The 22779-nt window shown below is 44.2% G+C and overlaps 1 protein-coding gene and 1 long non-coding RNA gene across 2 annotated transcripts in view; both read left to right on the top strand.

Moving 5' to 3' along the window:
• The window catches only part of LOC306928696 (roundabout homolog 2-like), a gene marked incomplete at its 5' end in the record, with an annotated part of 62681 nt that extends 46047 nt beyond the window's left edge, over positions 1–16634 (top strand). Inside the window, 10 exon segments of the mRNA XM_079508966.1 lie at positions 1072–1111; positions 1978–2117; positions 3885–4199; positions 5596–5809; positions 7115–7345; positions 7904–8103; positions 8527–8634; positions 9854–10333; positions 11694–11836; positions 15776–16634. Coding sequence (XP_079365092.1) covers positions 1072–1111; positions 1978–2117; positions 3885–4199; positions 5596–5809; positions 7115–7345; positions 7904–8103; positions 8527–8634; positions 9854–10333; positions 11694–11836; positions 15776–15787 — 1883 coding nt within the window. The 3' untranslated portion in view covers positions 15788–16634.
• Positions 16635–18981: 2347 nt separating this feature from the next.
• On the top strand, positions 18982–20831 carry LOC306928194. Its single transcript, XR_013790648.1, has 3 exons — positions 18982–19150; positions 19645–19784; positions 20128–20831. It is a non-coding gene; the product is annotated as an uncharacterized lncRNA (long non-coding RNA).
• Positions 20832–22779: the final 1948 nt, after the last annotated feature.

Below are 22779 nucleotides of genomic sequence, written 5' to 3'. Positions count from 1 at the left end.
CCCGTGGATTCATGACCGGGAAACCCCGTGCAGCTGGGCTTTAACGTTGAGCGCTCGGTTGCCCTACGTCACTCAGGACCTCAAAGTTGAGGTCCGGGGAGGGACTTCCGGCAGTCTTCCGGGTGCTTCAAAACGCCACTGAGCAACTTCCACCGACATGAATAGCTGGGGGGGCGGAGCTTCGCGCCAGTTCAGTCGCTATTATATATATACTCTATGGAGCTGAGTCACTACACCTCCTTCAATTACACTCACATTACAAAGCGATTTTTATCCAAAGCGCTTTCCATAGATTGTGCAGTACATTCACCCGTTCGTATACAGTACACCGATGGCGGAGGAAACCATGCAAGGCACCAACCTGCACATCGGGAGCAATTAGGGGTTCAGAGTCTTGCTCTGAACCGCTAAATCGACACTGAATCTGGGGGAGCCCACAGGGATCGAACTGGGAACCTCATGGTTCCTGTCCGGCTGCTCTCCTGGCCACTCTGCCCCTGAGCCACTCCCGCCATTTGGCGAAGGAGCCCTTTCAATCCAAATGCTTTGCACGGCCCATTCACACAGCTGCTACTTCTCAGACAGTAATATAGAGCCTCGTAGTCCCGCCCCCTACCAGGGCCCAGGAAATGATTCCCCGTTAATTTTCCTCATAGACATTTCAAAAAGTATTTATTTAAAGACCTTTTAAGCCTCGTACAAAGCCAACTCTTGTCGTGACAAATCATGACAACAAACAAAACATTTTGGGCCGAACAAATAATTAGAAAGAAGAAAAAACGGCAGGTTACAACACTTGTTGTTTTTCTTCTTTGTAATTATTTGTTTGGTCCAAAATATGGTGTTTGTTGTCATGAGTTGTCACGACTCAAGTTGGCTTTGTCCGCGGCGTAACCGTCTTTAAATAAATACGTTTTGAAATGTCTATGGGAAAAATGCATTGGGGATTCATTGCCTGGGCCTGGCGTCGTCATGAAAGGGGGCTAATTCTCTCTCTCTCTCCCTCTCTCTGTCTCTCTCTCTCTCTCTCTCTCTCTCTCTCTCTCTCTCTCTCTCTCTCTCTCTCTGCAGTTGGCTTTCCGCATGGAGAGGCATCTGGTCTCAATGGAAGGTAAGCGTATAGTTTCCGTCAGAGACAGAATCACATTCTTCTACAGTGTCAATTTAATTTACATGTTCATCTCAGTGCTATTATTGTAGAACACAGTATGGACACTCACAGTAACATAATACTGTTCTGTACCGACTCACACAGTGCACGGACAACAGCACCTCACATTGTATAGTAGATTCGAATTAGAATCGCGATTCCCGTTATGAACGATTCAAAATCGATTCATAATTTCCAAAAATAGTTTTTTCACTACATGGTGTTTGTGATATGAAATGTAAGCTTACCCTAATCACAGTAAACATCAGGTCTTCAGTCATTTTCAAGTTACTGTAGTATAGTCACTTCAGTTGGCTGGAGTAGATTGTGATGAAATCCTATGTATTGAATCAAGAATCATTTTGAATAGAGAATCGTTTTGAATCTGGAAAAAAAATGGTTTTGAATAAATAAATAAAAAGTTTTTGGATTTTGAATCGAATTCGGAATCGAATCGTGGGACACCCAAAGATGCACAGCCCTAGTATACACATAGCATACAGTGCATGAGAATACAAGGCATACTGTATATGAATACTGCATCACACTTTCACTATGTATTTGCACGGTGCTTTAAGGCAGCAAGCATGCATCACATCACACCCAAACTTGCACTTCTTTTGACCACATTCATTTGAACTGGACGGGACCCCCTTTTGGTGTTTTAAGGATTATGTTATACTTTAGCTGTTGAAAAATAGCAGATCTACAAGCTCATAGCGCGGCACCGAGTGCCGCGCTACGAGCTTGTAGGTCTGCTATTTTTTGAAAAAATCGTGGAAATGTGATGCAAATCTTGCCATGCTCATGCCACCGTGTGTCTGTAGGCCTGGCGTGCGGGCGGGGAACATGGGCAACTACCCGTGGCTGGCAGACTCCTGGCCCACCACCAACCTGGTCCACAGCAGTAAAGAGGCCGTCAACTGCTGCACCGCCAAGCACGACACGGCTGAACGATACTACAATGGTAGGTCTCCCCATAGTGTCAAAGATACTACAATGGTAGGTCTCCCCATAGTGTCAAAGATACTACAATGGTAGGTCTCCCCATAGTGTCAAAGATACTACAATGGTAGGTCTCCCCATAGTGTCAAAGATACTACAATGGTAGGTCTCCCCATAGTGTCAAAGATACTACAATGGTAGGTCTCCCCATAGTGTCAAAGATACTACAATGGTAGGTCTCCTCTTAGTGCCAAAGATACTACAATGGTAGGTCTCCTCATAGTGTCAAAGATACTACAATGGTAGGTCTCCCCATAGTGTCAAAGATACTACAATGGTAGGTCTCCTCTTAGTGCCAAAGATACTACAATGGTAGGTCTCCTCTTAGTGCCAAAGATACTACAATGGTAGGTCTCCCCATAGTGTCAAAGATACTACAATGGTAGGTCTCCCCATAGTGTCAAAGACACTACAATGGTAGGTCTCCCCTTAGTGTCAAAGATAATACAATGGTAGGTCTCCCCATAGTGTCAAAGATACTACAATGGTAGGTCTCCCCATAGTGCCAAAGATACTACAATGGTAGGTCTCCCCATAGTGTCAAAGATACTACAATGGTAGGTCTCCTCTTAGTGTCAAAGATACTACAATGGTAGGTCTCCCCATAGCGTCAAAGATACTACAATGGTAGGTCTCCCCTTAGTGTCAAAGATACTACAATGGTAGGTCTCCTTAGTGTCAAAGATACTACAATGGTAGGTCTCCCCATAGTGTCAAAGATACTACAAAGGTAGGTCTCCCCTTAGTGTCAAAGATACTACAATGGTAGGTCTCCTTAGTGTCAAAGATACTACAATGGTAGGTCTCCCCATAGTGTCAAAGATACTACAATGGTAGGTCTCCCCATAGTGTCAAAGATACTACAATGGTAGGTCTCCCCATAGTGTCAAAGATACTACAATGGTAGGTCTCCCCTCCACACATTGTTAGTGTCAATAGTTTTTTGCATCTTCACATTGATATAGCTTATACAAACATGTCATATTGTATATAACATGTCAGAAACTATTAAGATGTATTATGTTAATTGCTTTTGATGCACTATAGAGCGTCGCAGTCCCCCCCCCCCCCCCCCCCCCCCCCCCCCCCGAGAGACCCGGAAAATAATTCCCTGTTAATTTTCCTCGTAGACTTTTCAAAAAGTATTTATTTAAAGACGCTGCGGACAAAGCCAACTCTTGTCGTGACAAATCATGACAATAAACACAATGTTTTGGGCCGAACAATACTTAGAAAGAAGAAAAAATGGCAGGTTACAACACTTTGTTGTTTTTCTTCTTTGTAATTATTTGTTTGGTCCAAAATATTGTGTTTGTTGTCTCGATGTTGGCTTCGTACGACGCTTATAAGGTCTTTAAATAAATACTTTTTGAAATGTCTATGGGGGAAATGCATTGGGAATTATTTCCTAGGCGCTCTATTATTTCCTGCGACGCTCTTTTATTAAGTTATGCAAGGACATTTCAGCCGTTATAAATACTCATTGTCATTTGATTTTAAAAATACATATTTGATCATATTGCTGAATTTTGTGGAAAGCAACAGCATAGCAACAGCAAAAAAAAAAAAAAAAAAGATACAGTATTTTTAATGTATATTACCAATGCAGAGCAACTCAGTCCATCACAATGGTATTCTCAAAACAAATGTAAACCCTTTTCCAACTCAACCTCTCCTTCCCTCCTCCTCCTCCTCCTCCTCCTCCTCCTCCTCCTCCTCCTCCGTGCAGAAGCAGGCATCTCCAACTACCTGAGTCAGACGGAGAAGTTCAGCGTGGGGGGGGGCTCCACCGAGGGTCCCATCTACAGCACCATCGACGGCACCAACGAGGACCTGCACGGCTTCGGCTACTCCCAGCACGCCACGCCGTACGCCTCCACCTCCGTCGCTCCTCAGAGCCAGGCAGCGCTGCTGCTGGGCCACAGTGCGGAGCAGCACGACGAGGCCCACTGGATGAGCCACGGCGCGGAGCAGCGCGACGAGGCCCACTGGATCACACAGCCCAGCGGGACGTGCCAGTACGCCCAGCCTGACCGCCAGAGTGGTGAGGAGGACGAGACGCTTTGGTTGCTCACTCTGTCTTATTCTCAATGGGAAACTATGCTGTGTGTGTAATAGGGCATTAAGCAACTAGTCGACTAGTTTACTAGCCGATTTTGTAGGCCTCAAGATTAGGTACATTATAGTTATAGTCACCAATGTACACAGTTTTTAAATGTACAAATATGTATTCCCCCCCCCCCCCCCCCCCCCCCAAATTACACAATAGGTAGTTAAACAACTAGTCGACTAGTAAACTAGGCAACTAGTCAACTAGTAAAAATGACTAGAAGTGAATGCCCTAGTGTGTAATAGGGTTGTCCCCGATCGGATCGAGGTGACCGGATATCGGGGGGCCGATCACGTCATTTTCAAAATGATCAGAAATCGGATCGGGAGCCAAAACAACGTGATCGGGACATCCCTTAGTATCAATATTATATCCATATCATGATATTAGACTGGAAATTGTCTGTGATTTGAGATATTGTACTATTGTGATGATATGGCATTTACGTGTTCTATAAAACATAAATATCGGATCGGGAAAAATCTCTATCGGCAGAGGCTCGAAATCAAATGATCGGAATCGGATGACGTCCTCTGGTGACTCCGGTGACGTTCAGGACTAGGCCAGATCACAGCCCATCTTTACGTCATTTCCAGGACGTCTTCACCAGTTGAAATAATAGCTTATTCTGGGCCAGATCTGACCACAATAAAGACGTCACTAATTCGTCCAGGCTTGCTTGGATATGTGCTCTTATGCATCAAGCCTGATTGCCCATCAGGAGTTACTATTATTGTTATTTAATGTAATTTAATTACAATGACAAATATAATTTAGCATGGCTTAATGTTGTGATTGTGTCTTGTGTGAGCAGTATTTGTAATTGTACATAATAATAATAATAATAATAATGATGATAATAATAATAATATGATAATATGGAAGAAGAAGAAGAATATTCAATTTTTCATCTGTGTGTGCAAGGGAGTTGAATGCAGCTTTGAGATCCATGTGATGTTTTTTTTTATTTTTATATATATATCATTTTTATCCCACGATTTTTGTAACCCATTTTTCACCCCTGTGTCAATTATCTAATGTGATCCTGGGCTCTACACACCCTCCGCCAACCTGGGTAGAGCAACGGACTTGAACTCATGCTTCTTTCATGCCTGAGTGTCCAAGTTGCTCCTTTACACCTGACAGGGGGGAGTTAACCTGGTTGGACGTAGCGCGTGGAAGGAACACATTATTCCAACCAGTTCCTTTCCCCTCCATCAGGCGCCCCAGCTGGCCAGGGGGAGGCAGTTTAGGTCTTTGAATGTTCCTTGGAGATGCGGAGCTTGGATTTGAACCGTGGCGTTTTGCGCTGTGTCTGTTTCTCTTTCAGGGAAGCCCAAGCAGAAGGTCATGGGAAAGGCAGTGAAGACGCCTTCTCTGAACTGGACCGAGGCTTTACCTCCTCCTCCTCCCCCCTCGGGGGACCTGGAGCAGTGTGCAGAATGTGCTCCCCCTCATCCTCCTCCCCCCTCCGGGGACCTGGAGCAGTGTGCAGACTGTGTCTCACATGAAGAACAACCGGAGCTGGAGGAAATGGAGCTAGGGTAACTGACACGCGTCGCACGCACGCACGCACGCACGCACGCACGCACGCACGCACGCACGCACGCACGCACACACGCACGCACATACTAGAAGATTTATAACAAGGACAAGCAGATTGTAACATCAACATTGTCATGTATTATCATTGTCATCTAGTTTAATGGGCAATTTCTACTTGGTCATGTGAAACGGTCATACGATGATGGAGTATACATTAGGTCTAAGAGACCCCTGAAGCCGGGACAGGCTTTGACATCTCCATCACCTTGGCCTCGGTTAATCGCTTTAGCAGTTTTTTCACGTGATGCCCGGCGCTATGCTAACAGCATTAGCCATGTTCCTCCCCTCTACCTGGTGCTCTCCTCACCCTTAGGAACATCATGATCAGTCACCATGGCTCTCACAGTGTTAACCTGGCCTAAGTGGATGTTCCCTCTTCCCCCCTAGTGCTGCCTCGCTGTCGGCAGGCCTCTGGTTCGAGTTTCAGGCAACGGTAACGGCATTACGCTGAGTTAGCCTCATGCTACGAGCTGGTACAGCAAGCAAGCTTTAACCCTGTTCATTATAACAGACACAAGGTTACTGTCCTCTGTTTCTAAACACACAGGATTTCATTTGACAGTTTATAGATTCAATCCAATGCATGGCTTTCATACATCATATTTCATTTATTTCATTTTTTACGGACATCAACATGCCCCCAAAATCTGGGCGCCCCTCACTTTATTTTTAATGGTATCATGTGCAGGTGTGTGGCCTAAATCATGGGTTCCCAAAGCGGGGACCCCTGGGGGTACTTGAGGGAATTCCAGGGGGTACCTAGCTCAATTAGAGATAGTTAGGAACCAAATGGACCCTTATGGGTCTGTAACTCTGAAAGTGTACAAATGGAACCAAATGGACCCTAGCGGGTCCATTTGGTTCCATTTGTACACTCTCAGAGTTAAATTAACAGTGGTTTTACAATATAAATTGGGGGTCCCAGAGATAGAAATGACATTAAATGAGGGTCTGTAGACTAATGTATGTCAAACTCCTTGTCCTTGTTGAAATTAAACGGGTTGAAAATCAGTGCTAGAGCCGTCAAAATCTTCTCTTATGGGGGTCCCTGGCATATCTTTTTTTCAAATGGGGGTCCGCGGGCTCATCATTGTCAATTTGGGGGTCCCTGACATGAAAAAAGTTTGGGAACCGCTGGCCTAAATGCATATGAAAATGGGGGTCCTTGAGGGGGGGGAAAAAGGTTGAGACTCACTGTTAAAATCCATGTTTCTGCTGTGAACCTTTCCTGGTCTCCTGTGCAGGTCAGACGAGGAGGAGTGGTGCCCGCCGCTCCCAGAGAGAACCTACCTGATGGAGGGCTGCGAGTCGAGCTGCGGACCCTCCTCCACGCCCCACAGGGCCACCGCCTCCTCGCCCGCCACGTCTTACAGCCACCAGTCCACCGCCACGCTCACCCCGTCCCCACACGAGGAGCACAGGACCCCGCACGACACCCCACGCCTTAACCACTTAGAGGGGCAGCAGATGGCACGGTACGCTGCTCACCTGGATCGGCCTTGTAGCGGCCGCCTAAAGCATTTTACAAGTTCTGGATGTGTTGCCACACACTATACAGCTTTGTTTCAGATAAGGTTCTAAGGTTCTTACATTCTTTTCCTAACGTAGGCTACGTCCCCCTTGGTGGTTGTGGTTATAATGGAAATATGAACAAAAAAAGAACAACCCTATATTCAAAGATTTTCACAATTGAAAAATAGCAGACCTACAAGCTCGTAGCGCGCCACTCGTGCCGCGCTATGAGCTTGTAGATCTGCTATTTTTCAATAGCTAAAATAGAACATGATGCTTAAAACACAAAGGGTTAATGTAACTCAGAAGAGTGTACACATTTGTACACTCTAGACAAGCAAGGGATATTGTTTTGTTTTTCACAGAGTGTTTTCCCCCTACCTACCAGTTTGATATACGTCGTGAACATGTCTGTTCAGCTGTGTGTTTGAAGGGACATTTGCTCATTTCTGACCTGTTCTCCGAGATCTGGAATGATCTCTGAGTTTGAATTGACATGTTCCCCGTTCCCCGTTTTGCAGAAGGCTACCGTGTGGTCCAGTGCCAGTGCCACAGGCACCATGCCCTGCCTCCCTCACTCAGTCCAACCCCAACCTCTCTGCCCTGCGCCACCATGGCTCATCTGAGGTGGGCACAGCGCAGTGCCAGAGTCCTGCTCATCACTGCCACCCCCACCAGGGCACCGCAGTGAACGAAGACGACGGCAGCTCTCCCACAACCGGTAAAGTGACACATAATAGCAATAATAATGTATGCGTGCGTGTTTCAGTATTGTTATTATTTTGTAAATCAAGAAAACACATATCTGCCTGGAATCATTAACCCATTTTGACCTGAGATCAGATTCTAAAAATGTCTTCTACATCCTGACAGTTTTCTGAAAAAACTATGTTTCTATGTCAGTCGTTCTTCGATTTTTCAAAAATAGCAGACCTACAAGCTCATAGCGCGCCACTCGGTGGCGCGCTATGAGCTTGTAGATCTGCTATTTTCCAATAGCTAAAGCATAACATAATGCTAACACCAAAAGGGGTTCCCGCCCCAAAATAGGTTAAAATGCCAGTGAATAATGTGTCTATTGCAATCGTTAACGTTCAGACTTCTAACAAACGCACGGTGATGTATTATTATTATTCTCCCACAGCACAAAGCCGCCCCGCCGCGGCAGAACCATTCACCCCCCCCAGCCAAAAGTCGCGGGTGAAGAAGAAGACTTCAAAGACCGGGCCGTATAGAAGAGACATGCAAGGAGGTGAGTCTCTGCACACATGCTGGGAATTAGTGTTGCGTTTTATTGTCTGTGCAATGTTGTCTTTCATGCACAACCAAGGTTGTGAGTGAGTGGCGCTTAAGGTGAGACCAGGTGGCGAGGCAGTCTGCTCACAGCGCTCGCTGTCGGCGGGAAACCTTGTATGTCATCACGTTTAACCCATTCTGACCTGAGATCAGATTCTAAAAATGTCTTCTACATCCTGACAGTTTTCTGAAAAAGCTATGTTTCTCTGTCAGCTGTTCTTCGATTTTTCGAAAATCGGTGGCGCGCTATGAGCTTGTAGATCTGCTATTTTTCAATAGCTAAAGCATAACATAGTGCTGACACCAAAAGGGGTTCCCGCCCAGAATGGGTTAAGGATATGTGGAGGCAAAAAAAAGGAAAAAACATAGTTATTATTTTGTCAAAATGTTTCAAAAATAGCGATAACACATTGTGTCGCATCATTATTTAGACCTTGTAGATCGGCTTTTATATCCACTCTTATGTATGACACCGTAAAGGCATAATTTCAGTTGAAATGACCGAGTGGTATGTATGCAAAACATATACTCACATTTGACATGACACAGAAAACAGAAAAAATAAAACATTAGCGCACGGTGGCGCAGTCGGTAGTGGTGGCGCCTCACCGCTACCGGTTTCGATTCCTTCCTGGGTTTGATTCCCGCTGGGGACGCTGTGGGCGCTGGGGGCGTGTTCGTGTTCCCTCCTCCGCGTCATCAGTGCCCATACCCGAGGTGGGGGTTGGCGAAAGGGCCTTTCTGTGTGGCGCTTGCATGTTCTCCCCGTGTCCCCTAGGGTAGGTACTGTACCCTCACAGAAAACATGCCGTAATCCTGGTCTCTATACTGCCTCTCCCTGGCCAGCCGGGGCACCTGATGGAGGGGAAAGGAACTGGTTCAAATAACGCGCTCTTTCCACGTACGTCCAACCGGGGAAATTCCCCCCCCTGTCAGGTGAAAAGAATCGGCTAGGACTCCTCATGCATTGAAGGAAGCATGAGGTCAGTCCGTTGCTCTACCCCGGTTGGCAGAGGAAGTGTAGCGCCCAGGATTACATTAGACAAGTGACACACACTGGGTGAAGAAAATGGGTTACAAGAATCGTGGGATATAATACATGCCGTTTAGAACTAGGATGATGATGGCATTTGTTCTCATGTTGTTGTTTTTTTTGTTTGATTTCCATTTTTTAGATTTGCCCCCACCACCAGAGCCTCCCCCGGAGGACAACAGGTTGCAGGGCCGAGCAGGGTGTGTGGAGTCTGTGGCGGGAGGGGAGAGGACGGGTGGACCTCTGTCCTCCTTGGAGAAGAAGGAACACAGAGCGGAGAGGACGGGTGGACCTCTGTCCTCCTTGGAGAAGAAGGAACACAGAGCGGAGAGGACGAGTGGACCTCTGACCTCCTTGGAGAAGAAGGAACACAGAGGGGAGAGGACGAGTGGACCTCTGACCTCCTTGGAGAAGAAGGAACACAGAGCGGAGAGGACGGGTGGACCTCTGACCTCCTTGGAGAAGAAGGAACACAGAGCGGAGAGGACGGGTGGACCTCTGTCCTCCTTGGAGAAGAAGGAACACAGAGCGGAGAGGACGGGTGGACCTCTGTCCTCCTTGGAGAAGAAGAAGGAACACAGCAGCCACCAAAGAGAGGGCTCAGGACAGAGACAGACAGACAGTGAGATAATGCTATTTTTAACCCATTTTGACCTGAGATCAGATTCTAAAAATGTCTGTTTGAAAATGACAGTTTTCTGAAAAAGCTATGTTTCTATGTCAGTCGTTCTTCGATTTTTCAAAAATAGCAGAGCTACAAGCTCATAGCGCGCCACTCGGTGGCGCGCTATGAGCTTGTAGATCTGCTATTTTTCAATAGCTAAAGCATAACATAATGCTAACACCAAAAGGGGTTCCCGTCCAAAATGGGTTAACCCATTTAGACCTGATGTCGAAATTTAAAAAAAAATGTCTTCTAAATCCTGACCGTTTTCTGAAAAAGACCCATGTTTCTATGTCAGTGGTTCTCAAACATATTCATGTCAAGGACCCCCAAATATATATGACATTGGCCACCGACTCCCATCTGAAAATATGTTGTCCCAGATACTGGTAATACAGGTAATAATATTTCATATATGCAGCCCGCAATTCCTGCATCTGTTCTGTCAAAATGTTAAACAGCCATGTCAAGTCAAACATTGTTAAATGTTAAACAGCCATGTCAAGTCAAACATTGTTAAATGTTAAACAGCCATGTCAAGTCAAACATTGTTAAATGTTAAACAGCCATGTCAAGTCAAACATTGTTAAATGTTAAACAGCCATGTCAAGTCAAACATTGTTAAATGTTAAACAGCCATGTCAAGTCAAACATTGTTAAATGTTAAACAGCCATGTCAAGTCAAACATTGTTAAATGTTAAACAGCCATGTCAAGTCAAACATTGTTAAATGTTAAACAGCCATGTCAAGTCAAACATTGCAACAATGGAAGTCCCTGGATTTCACCGGGGGCAGCTTTCTTGTGTCCTGGCAGAAAATCCATGGATGTGAAAACTACACCCATGCTTGGTTTTAAGCCACTACCCTGGGTGGCCACTGGGTGGCGGCCATCATATTGGCCTTTGTGTTTACAGCAAAATAGCAATCTCTTGACTTCAGGAAACATGAATCCGATGTAATGGCGACCATAGATTCTATGGGTGTGTGTGTGTGTGTGTCACTGTGTTGCTCCGGAAAAGCACATGAGAATTTTAGAAACACACGACAGTATGGAATGTATCATAAATAGACTATGACAGCCATCAATTATGAAGTAGTATCCCAATAATCAATTTATTTAGCAAGCTGCTTCTTCTACCAGCTGACTGCTGCGCCATCACAAGCTCTCCTTAGCTTCCACCACTCGCTTCAGTCTAATCCAATCAAATGTCCCAGTGCCGCCCCGATGAAATGTTCCCCTGGTCGTTCAGCCCGACCCAAATGACATCAACGTTAACCTCATCTTCTTTCACCTTCCATTCTGTCCCTTTTCACCAGGCGAGGAGCTAATGGCGTACGCTAGCAAGGCCGCGTATCTGTCCAGGAGTCAGCTGTCGGCCAACTGCTCCACCACAGGCAGCTCTTCGTCCAGAGGCTCTACAGGCTCCAGGGGGCCCAGCTCAGCCAGGAAACACAGTGAGGTGAGAAACACTGTGTGTGTGTCTGTGTGTGATGTCATATCATCACTGTGTGTCTGTGTGTGATGTCATATCATCACCGTGTGTCTGTGTGTGATGTCATATCATCACCGTGTGTCTGTGTGTGATGTCATATCATCACCGTGTCTCTGTGTGTGATGTCATATCATCACCGTGTGTTTGTGTGTGATGTCATATCATCACCGTGTGTCTGTGTGTGATGTCATATCATCACCATGTGTCTGTGTGTGATGTCATATCATCACCGTGTGTCTGTGTGTGATGTCATATCATCACTGTGTGTCTGTGTGTGATGTCATATCATCACCATGTGTCTGTTTGTGATGTCATATCATCACCGTGTGTTTGTGTGTGATGTCATATCATCACTGTGTGTCTGTGTGTGATGTCATATCATCACCATGTGTCTGTTTGTGATGTCATATCATCACTGTGTGTCTGTGTGTGATGTCATCTCATCACTGTGTGTCTGTGTGTGATGTCATATCATCACCGTGTGTCTGTGTGTGATGTCATATCATCACCGTGTGTCTGTGTGTGATGTCATATCATCACTGTGTGTCTGTGTCTCTGTGTCATATCATCACTGTGTCTCTGTGTCATATCATCACTGTGTCTGTGTCATATCATCACTGTGTCTCTGTGTCTCTGTGTCATATCATCACTGTGTCTCTGTGTCATATCATCACTGTGTCTCTGTGTCATATCATCACTGTGTCTCTGTGTCATATCATCACTGTGTCTCTGTGTCATATCATCACTGTGTCTCTGTGTCATATCATCACTGTGTCTGTGTCTCTGTGTCATATCATCACTGTGTCTCTGTGTCATATCATCACTGTGTCTCTGTGTCATATCATCACTGTGTCTCTGTGTCATATCATCACTGTGTCTCTGTGTCTCTGTGTCATATCATCACTGTGTCTCTGTGTCATATCATCACTGTGTCTCTGTGTCATATCATCACTGTGTCTCTGTGTCATATCATCACTGTGTCTCTGTGTCATATCATCACTGTGTCTGTGTCTCTGTGTCATATCATCACTGTGTCTCTGTGTCATATCATCACTGTGTCTCTGTGTCATATCATCACTGTGTCTCTGTGTCATATCATCACTGTGTCTCTGTGTCTCTGTGTCATATCATCACTGTGTCTCTGTGTCATATCATCACTGTGTCTCTGTGTCATATCATCACTGTGTCTCTGTGTCATATCATCACTGTGTCTCTGTGTCTCTGTGTCATATCATCACTGTGTCTCTGTGTCATATCATCACTGTGTCTCTGTGTCATATCATCACTGTGTCTCTGTGTCATATCATCTCTGTGTCTCTGTGTCATATCATCACTGTGTCTCTGTGTCATATCATCACTGTGTCTCTGTGTCTCTGTGTCATATCATCACTGTGTCTCTGTGTCATATCATCACTGTGTCTCTGTGTCATATCATCACTGTGTCTCTGTGTCTCTGTGTCATATCATCACTGTGTCTCTGTGTCATATCATCTCTGTGTCTCTGTGTCATATCATCACTGTGTCTCTGTGTCATATCATCACTGTGTCTCTGTGTCTCTGTGTCATATCATCACTGTGTCTCTGTGTCATATCATCACTGTGTCTCTGTGTCATATCATCACTGTGTCTCTGTGTCATATCATCACTGTGTCTCTGTGTCATATCATCACTGTGTCTCTGTGTCATATCATCACTGTGTCTCTGTGTCATATCACTGTGTCTCTGTGTCATATCATCACTGTGTGTCTGTGTCTCTGTGTCATATCATCACTGTGTCTCTGTGTCATATCATCACTGTCAGGCACAAACCTTGTTATCTCCATAACTTGTATGGTAAATTGATGCCCTACTACAGTGTCGCGTAAAGGTAGCACAGATAACCCATTAAGACCCGAGGCCGGTTCTACAAATGCCTTCTAAACCAGTACGTTCTTTTTTTTCTTCAGAAATAGCAGATGTACAAGCTTGCAGCGTGGCACAAGGTGACGCGCTGTCAGCTGCTATTTTCGAATAACTAACGCTACAACCTAAAATGACACAAATGATTTCCCGGTCTTAACGTGTTGTGAGCTTGTATCCATTGGAACGTTTTGAACGTGAAAGGGCTAAAGTGTGTCTGTGGGTTCGTTGCATGTTGAGCCATTTGGTGAAAAGTATCCTTTTGGACATACAAGGTTTCCCACCTGACCGTAACGATATGTTTATGTGGTGCGTATCACGTTTCACCGAGGGAAAGCGGTCAGCCTGATTAATACTTCATTAACCCATTTTGACCTGGGAACGATTCTACAAATGTCTTCTAAACAGTTTTCTGAAAAACCCATGTTTCTTTGTGTGGTTCTCAAACAGTTTCATGTCAAGGACCCCCAAAAATATATGTAATTGGCCACTGACCCCCATCTGAAAATATGTTGTTCCAAGGACCCCCCCAGAAGCAAAGATTTGAGTTAAAAAAACGTTCGCTCTGAAATAATATATATTCAAAGATTTGTGCCACATTTTCACGATTTTTCAAAAATAGCAGACCTACAAGCTCATGAGCTTGTAGATCTGCTATTTTTCAATAGCTGAATTATAACATAATGTTTAATACACCAACAGGGGTTCCCGACCCAAAATGGGTTAATTAGCAAACTGCAGATCTACAAGCGCCACAAGCTCCTTGTGATATCATGATTTTGTTTGATACATTTTTACAGAGGGAAAGCAGTCTCGTTTGACCTTTTTGAACGGTCTAAATAAGATATTTACGAGCATGGGGAAGTGACCATTCTTGCCATCAAGGGGGTTCACACGATTTATGAGTGTAATCTACGTGTCATCTGTTACGCTCCATAAAGTCCATAACTTCATGCTGTGGTGCGGGCGGCGCGCACACAGATGACCGAGGTTCCACATTCCACTGTGAACTGCACGCATGCCATGCCGTGCTGTGTCGTGTGCACAGACACACAAACTCACACACATCAGTTACTGTCTGCGCACATAGTATATGAAGCAATGTTAACGGGCACACGCGCACGGCTGCCTCTCTCTGGAGTGCACTAATGTGGAGGGCTGTGTTCGCTGTGTGAGCAGAGCACTCCTTTAAGTGCACCCCCCCCCCCCCCCCCCCCCCTGCCCGCTGGCTCCTGTGTGACAAGTGGCTGACAACAACAGCTCAACGCTATAACCCTCTGTGGGTTACGTGTGCTAGCAGTGGTGTAATGCAGTAGCCCTCGGTCCCAGGCTTATACTTATCTGCGAAAAGAAAAGCCTGGTCACAACGTAAGGCAGAGAAGCTAAAAGAAAAGCCTGGTCACAACGTAAGGCAGAGAAGCTAAAAGAAAAGCCTGGTCACAACGTAAGGGAGAGAAGCTAAAAGAAAAGCCTGGTCACAACGTAAGGCAGAGAAGCTAAAAGAAAAGCCTGGTCACAACGTAAGGCAGAGAAGCTAAAAGAAAAGCCTGGTCACAACGTAAGGCAGAGAAGCTAAAAGAAAAGCCTGGTCACAACGTAAGGCAGAGAAGCTAAAAGAAAAGCCTGGTCACAACGTAAGGCAGAGAAGCTAAAAGAAAAGCCTGGTCACAACGTAAGGCAGAGAAGCTAAAAGAAAAGCCTGGTCACAACGTAAGGCAGAGAAGCTAAAAGTAAAGCCTGGTCACAACGTAAGGCAGAGAAGCTAAAAGAAAAGCCTGGTCACAACGTAAGGCAGAGAAGCTAAAAGTAAAGCCTGGTCACAACGTAAGGCAGAGAAGCTAAAAGAAAAGCCTGGTCACAACAACGTAAGGCAGAGAAGCTATCGGCGGATGTATCCCAATCCAATCTTTCTGTTTTATGAACACAAGGCTGCCGTACTTTATACCTCATACTTTAAATGCTTAGTATGACCGTTGGTAGCTAACTTCTTCTTCTTGTCTTCGACAGGAAATGAGATAAAGGACACCAACACTTACGAAAGCTAAACGACGCCTTTGACTCTCAGTGTTCCTTGAAAAGCTCCAGTGTCTCCGTCCTGGAAGCACACGACACGTACGTCTGAAGAAGAGGAAGAAAGCACGGGGTCTGTTTCACTGCTGGGAAAGGAAAACAGACCTTTTTAATCTTGTTTTGATATTGCTATGATTATTTATGACTTGAGGTTTCGCTACCTCCTTCCTTTTTATTGTAAATACTCCATCTCTGTATTGTTTTGTGCAGGACTCGCTCTGGACACAGGAGGAAGAGTTGTACATTGTATTTATGAGAATAAAACGAAACGAAAAAATACAAATGTATAAAAAAATAAAAAATAGGGTCTGTTATTTTGAAACGATCATGTCTCCTTGAATGTGCCAACTTGATATCATTTTGTCAAATCGTATATTCTCTTGGAAAGCATTATTCCTGCTGCACTCTGTTCGCGAGTCGCGACGACGACGCAACAGAAAATACAAAAGCACAAAAATGTGTGTTTGCTTGTTTGAGAGGGACTGTTGGAAAAGCCAAAACGAGCGGGTTCTCGACTCGCTCCCTGATGGATGCCCCCTAAACTGAGCGCTTCCTCCACACCTTAGTCTGCTATAAGAATGTTTAAGAATCTTTTTTTTTATGTTTACATTCGTTTTTTCTGCGATACAATGTAGTGTGCAGACGGACAGACAGGCTTTATAAAAGTTTGATTGTAACCTCCCCCCCCCCCCCCCCCTCCTATCTCTCCCCGTGACACTTTCAGGAAGTGTTTGCTGCAATTGTGCGATGGAATTTGCATATTAAAAAAAAAAAACATACTGTGTGGAATAACTCTTTTTTTGTACTCTCGTTGTTTTGTAAAAGTACAATAAAATAAATTTGTTGAATTACAGTATTTCACCCGTGTTCTTTCTTCAGTACCACCTTGTTAATTAACACTTCCAATGAAACCCATGTCATAATAATCCATAATATCTTTATAATGCATTATAGTCTGCTGCTAACACTATGATTACGGATTGTAAATACATCGAAGATGCGAATGTAATCCATTCCTTGGCCTGGAAGAGAGGTCATCAGGTGGTCTCCAACCTTCTTAGAGTGCTTCAACCCTCAACCACTACACTCTCCAGTCGACGGGTCAGCAGTGATTGGCCGAGTCCCTGCCCCTCTCCTCCAGGCTTCCATGCTATAGAGTCCAGGTCCACGGAGGGGCACCCTGCGTGCAGCCACCACCGAGGCGCAACCAGCACCGGGAGGGAGGGCCACACCTGGCCAGTGAGAAACCTGCCGGCCAGGTGCAGCAAACCAGTGCTGACCACACCCCAGTAACCGCCGCGCCCAATTATACAGTCAAACACTCATAATGCAGTGGTTTTCAACCAGTAGTCCTTGAGGCGGTTCCACGTGGTCCCCAGCAAAATGATGGAGACAGTTGTTAACCAAATTATGTGAATTGGATTTCAATGTAATGGGTCCCGGGACCCAGGGGTGGTCTTTTAGATGGGTCCCCCCAGGGACATTTTATGAGTCCTAATTTTTAGTTTTTTTTTAAGTATTTATTTATTCAGCAGTATAAAAACAACACAGTGAACATATAAATATAAGAGGGGTAAAGTGCTAGGCTGAGGCAAAAAAGCCCAAGGGGCTTATACGAGGCCTCTACCTGTAAAACTAGAGAATATCCAGAAGACATCATTGCAGTATATAAAACAAGACAAAACAACAAAACAAAAAACCAACAAGAACATGATTAGAATTCTTGGTTATCTACATGATTAGAGAAAAGAAGAGATGATACAAAGAAATATAATTAAGTGATCTGGTCAATTAAGTGGGTCCTAAACTTATGTTTGAAATTATTTAATGAAGTAGAATTTGATGAGATTGCTGTATAGGTGTTCCATAGCTGGGCCCCCTGTACCTATTGGAGAACTGACACAGACCAGTACGGAACTTTGGGAGATGTAAATGATTTGCCTGTCTCGTATTGAAGTGGTGCACATCACTGTTGAACTGGGAAAAGTCTTTACATGGCAAAGGAAATGAAACTGGCTGGAACAATACGTGAGAGACTTCAACGACGTTAGAGTACAGTAGGCCTACTGGGTACAGCATTGCATCCCAGGACCCTCAATTTAGGATTCAGGATCTTATAGATCTTTAACTCTTGAGAGCGTAAAATAACCCTTACGGGTCCATTTGGTTTTTATTTTACGCTCTCAAGAGTTAAATTATTGTTAAACATCTGCATTCCTTAATTGACAAGTCTTACATAATTTGAGAATGTAGAAGAATAGCGTTTACTCTCCTATGGTACTGTACTGTTGGCCTGTTTTATGATTGTATTACATGTTATTGCACTGTGGATAGACTACAGTCTACCTGTTCTCTGGAAAGCACTTTGGATCAACTGCTGTTGTTTTTAAATGTGCTATATAAATCAAATTGACTTGACTTGACTTGACATCAATACTGTAATACAGCATGGAATTGTGAACAAATCCGACAATCGATAACAAAATCCTTCAGTTTTGGGTCTGAGAGGCTAAATCTCATTCAAATGGTGGTCCGTGTGGCTCAGATGCTGAAGAAATAATGGTCCTTGATATGAGGTTGAAACCACTGCTTTATAACAATCATATTACATTATAAAGACTTTTTAAAATGTCATAAAGGTAATAGGGTAATGTATAGCCTACAGTTAATAGTTAATTATTGCTGGTCACTCAGCTGTTCTTTTGGTCCATCATCCTGTTATCACCAGTAATGTTAAAATCACTGTCATAATACTGGGCATACCGAGTAGGTATACAATAGAGAGGTTAGCGCTCCACCTAGTGGCAGTAGCTATAAATAAAAATGGTGTCATTATTTAGTGCTGCATTTCATCATTTGTGCTGGTATCATTCTGAGATAATTTAAGTTATAGGTCGTGAGCTTTTAGTGCTCGATGTGCCGTTGAAATCATCATTGTGCTGCTTTTATTGTTTTTATATGAACATTTATTGACATTAGCTCCTTGTCAACCAGGATCTATTCTATATGTAATGCGTGGCACTGTCATTACATAGATTAATTTGATTCCGTGTTCCACTTGCTGTCTAAAACCATGTGGCACTGCATGGTAGCCAACAGATAATTGTATTATTTGTATGCCTTTTTTTGAGATTTTTTCCCAGACACTCTTGTCTCCTCCCATCCATCCCATCATGTGTGTTGAATGACTGGGCAGCTACGTGATTGATTATGCATTACTTGCACCCGAGAGAAAACAAAGTTTGTCCCGTTTCTGCAGTTCAGCAACGCAGCTGTGTGTTTTAGTTTTCCCCAGCAAGCATCCATTAAAAGGTAAGTAATATGATCTGTTGTGATTCATGCCATGTACAGCTATAAGTAAGTCTGTGTACTGAACTTGAGGTACTGACAGTACAGCTTGCATTGCGATATGTTTCTGTCTGCATTGTACTTTTCCGTCCTACACAAACATCATCATGCCACGTTCGTAATGTCGCATCTCTTCATATCTTGCTGTCTCATTTCTACGATCCAGCACTATACATATTCCCTGTCTGTCTTTTAAACAGTTTGGGCTCGTCTCCGTTGTACCAAATGAAATGAAATGAAATGAAATCTATATTTACCCAGGGTATCTGGGCTAAGCTCAAGAACTTGTTTCCAGCCAGGCCCTGCTCATAGAACACATTTCATCGTAGTGGTTGATGCCTTGTTCAAGGGCATTTCAGCGGTGGTAATTTTAACGTGTCGGACGGCTGGTTCGAACTGGGAACCTTCCGGTATCTAGACCGCGCCGCTATCCGTTCGGCCACCGCTGCCACCAACAGAAGTATACTTCAACTGGATCATCATCATCACACCACCACCACCACCACCCAGCCGAATACACTACCTGGCCTGTCAGAGCCAGACCGAGGGTCCATTTAGAGATCACAACAATATCGTTTCTGGTTGTAACCTATTGCAAGTAAGTTATTTATGTTCTTCTGTGTTTTATATGTAAACAAGCCTTTGGCACTTTTCTTTGGTTTAAATCCCAATAGTAGGCCTGCCTGAGTTGGATTTATGTAGATGTGAGCCGAATTTTAGATGTGTTTTGGTTTATTGTAATTTCTGTGCTTTTGTTTGTGTTATACTTTTGGCATGTTTGTTTGAAAAGATTTTCTTGCTTAAGAGTTTGATCGAGTGAGATTATTGTCCAGTGATTTTACTTTATTGTTTTGCTTATTTTGTGTAGAGTTGCATGATATTTTATATTAACCTTTTATTTTTCCACTGACTGAACCTAACCCTGGCTGATGGTAATCAAGGACCTGCAGCTTCAAGGACCTGCACCTGGGCTGGGTGTGGTCAACCAGGAGCTCCTATTTAAGACCTTCAGCTTCAAGGAACTGCACTAGCCCGTCTCCGGACCCCCCGGGTTGAGCTCCTTTGGACCCCTAACCCGTAGGGTCCGGTATCACCGGCTTCAAGCGACATGGGATGCAATCTGATTTACCCTGATTTACCCCTGTGCTGCGGTGTGGGTGTCACGCTGACATATTCCAAAAGAAGCATATGAACGCTATAGGAGACAACGAACCATCTGACCCCCCCCGCGAACGGCTCAGAAGCCGTTAAGTATTTTTAATGTTTGTACGACCGTTTTGGCAGCTCTGAAATTCTCTCTTCGGTCCCTCCTTGTTGACATCTCGGTTGGCTAGCTGCGCCTACGAGGCGCGTAGGGAGGCGCAGCTAGCCAACCGAGATGCTGGAGGCGGTACAATGGGATGTCAACAAGAGAGAATTTCAGAGCTGCCAAAACGGTCGTACAAACATTAAAAATACTTAACGGCTTCTGAGCCGTTAAGAAAGAAGAAAAAAACGGCAGGTTACAACACCTTTTTTGTTGTTTTTCTTCTTTGTAATTATTTGTTTGGTCCAAAATATTGTTTGTGTTGTCATGAGTTGTCACGACTCGAGTTGGCTTTGTCCGCGGCGTAACCGTCTTTAAATAAATATTTTAAGAAATGTCTATGGGAAAAATGCATTGGGTTTCATTTCCTGGTCCAGGGTAGGAGGCGGGACTGCGACGCTCTATAGGAGTGCCACTGCGACGAGGACAACCAGGTGAAACACAGGCATCCCTGCCCAAGGTGGGAGGACGACTCATGGTGGGAGAAGGATGGCACAGGTCATTGCTACCGATTGTAAAAGTTTTAAATTTGTCTGGGGTTACATGATTTCTTGATGAAAAAATAATTTGTAATTTTATACTTGGCGTAAACAGTTTAAAATCACTATTATTGGTGGGAGTGTAACGGACCCCGAGAAGGCTGAACTTTTATTTTGAAGGTTATGGCCGGAAGCGGAAGCCAGCTCCTTCCAGCTTTTTAATTTGAAATGATTTGTAGTTTCTGAGTTTTTTAACTTAAACGCCCAATGCATTCTCAATGGCAATAGCACAAACTTTGGCATGCTACTAGTCCTACATACTTACACCTAGAAACCCCATTCAAACCTATTTAGGTTAATCTTATGGTGGACATGTTTGCCTGAAAATAAATCTTTGAAATGTTTCATAGTTTTAGATATATAGTGCTTTCAAATTTGAGAAATTCACAATGGGGCTCAATGGCATATATTGGCACGTCAAAAAAGCACTTTCACCTAGAAACTCCATTCACACTTTTTATAATTCAGCTTACTGTGGAGACAAATGCTGGCACTTTTTACTTTGAAATGATTTGTAGTTTCGGAGTTATTTAACTTAAACGCCCAATGCATTCTCAATGGCAATAGCACAAACTTTGGCATGCTACTAGTCCTACATACATGTAAAAGTGCTTCCTCATGGGGTCATTTTAGGGCCTAGGACCTCCAGTAAAGGGTAAAATACTCTTCTCGGTTGTGGGAACAACATATCCAACGATGAGGACCCCAGGCCCAAATATGTCCCCCTTGCAACTGTTTCAACTTTGGGTCAGCCTACATGTAAAAGTGCCCAAAGTTGAAGGGCAGAGCTTCAACTTCAGCTACCCAGTACCCAAGGTTGAAGCCCTTCAACTTTGGGCAGATCTACAAGCTCGTAGTGCGGCACCGAGTGCCACGCTACGAGCTTGTAGATCTGCTATTTTTCAGTGGGGTACATTTAATCACTGGTCCTGGGTCAATCCAAGGGCCTACCACTCCACTCTCTTGATATGTTGTTCCCCAACTCTTGGAGAGTATTTAGGCCTTTTACTGGAGGTCCCAGCCCCTAAGTTAGGTTCATCTTACGGTGGACATGTTTGCCTGAAAAGAAATCTTTGAAATGTTTCATAGTTTTAGAAATATAGTGCTTTCAAATTTGAGAAACATGTTTGCCTGAAATGGAATCTTTGAAATGTTTCATAGTTTTGGAAATATAGTGCTTTCAAATTTGATAAATGTATAATGGGGCGCAATGGCACGTAAAAAATCACTTTCACCTAGAAACTCCATTCACACATTTTATAATTCAGCTTACTGTGAAGACAAATGCTGGAACTTTTTACGTTGAAATGATTTGTAGTTTCTGAGTTATTTAACTTAAACGCCCAATGCATTCTCAATGGCAATAGCACAAACTTTGGCATGCTACTAGTCCTACAATGTAGGACTTTCCCTGGACCTGGCTAGAAGGTCCAGGGAAAGGCCTTAGCCTACATACTCTCCAATAGTTGGGAAAGAACATATCAAGAGAGTGGAGTGGTAGGCCCTTGGATTGACCAGTGGATGCAATGTACCCCACTTTGAGGTGTCACGTCTTAGGCCTAGATTTAGGGTAGGATTGAACCAGTCGCACTGTAGCCATACAAAGGCCTAGGGTTCCCAGATTGTAAAATGTTGTTCGTCCATCTTGGGAGAGTATGTAGGCCTTTCACTGGACCTCCTAGCCACTAAGATGACCACAGGCCCACCACTTAAAGACCACATGTTAGGGTGCCCAAATCTGAAGTTAG

This window comes from Electrona antarctica (assembly GCF_951216825.1).
Source record: "Electrona antarctica genome assembly, chromosome: 8".
In the NCBI taxonomy this organism is placed as follows: domain Eukaryota; kingdom Metazoa; phylum Chordata; class Actinopteri; order Myctophiformes; family Myctophidae; genus Electrona; species Electrona antarctica.
Note: the sequence above shows the minus strand (reverse complement) of the source record. Positions and strands in the feature narration are given on the sequence as shown.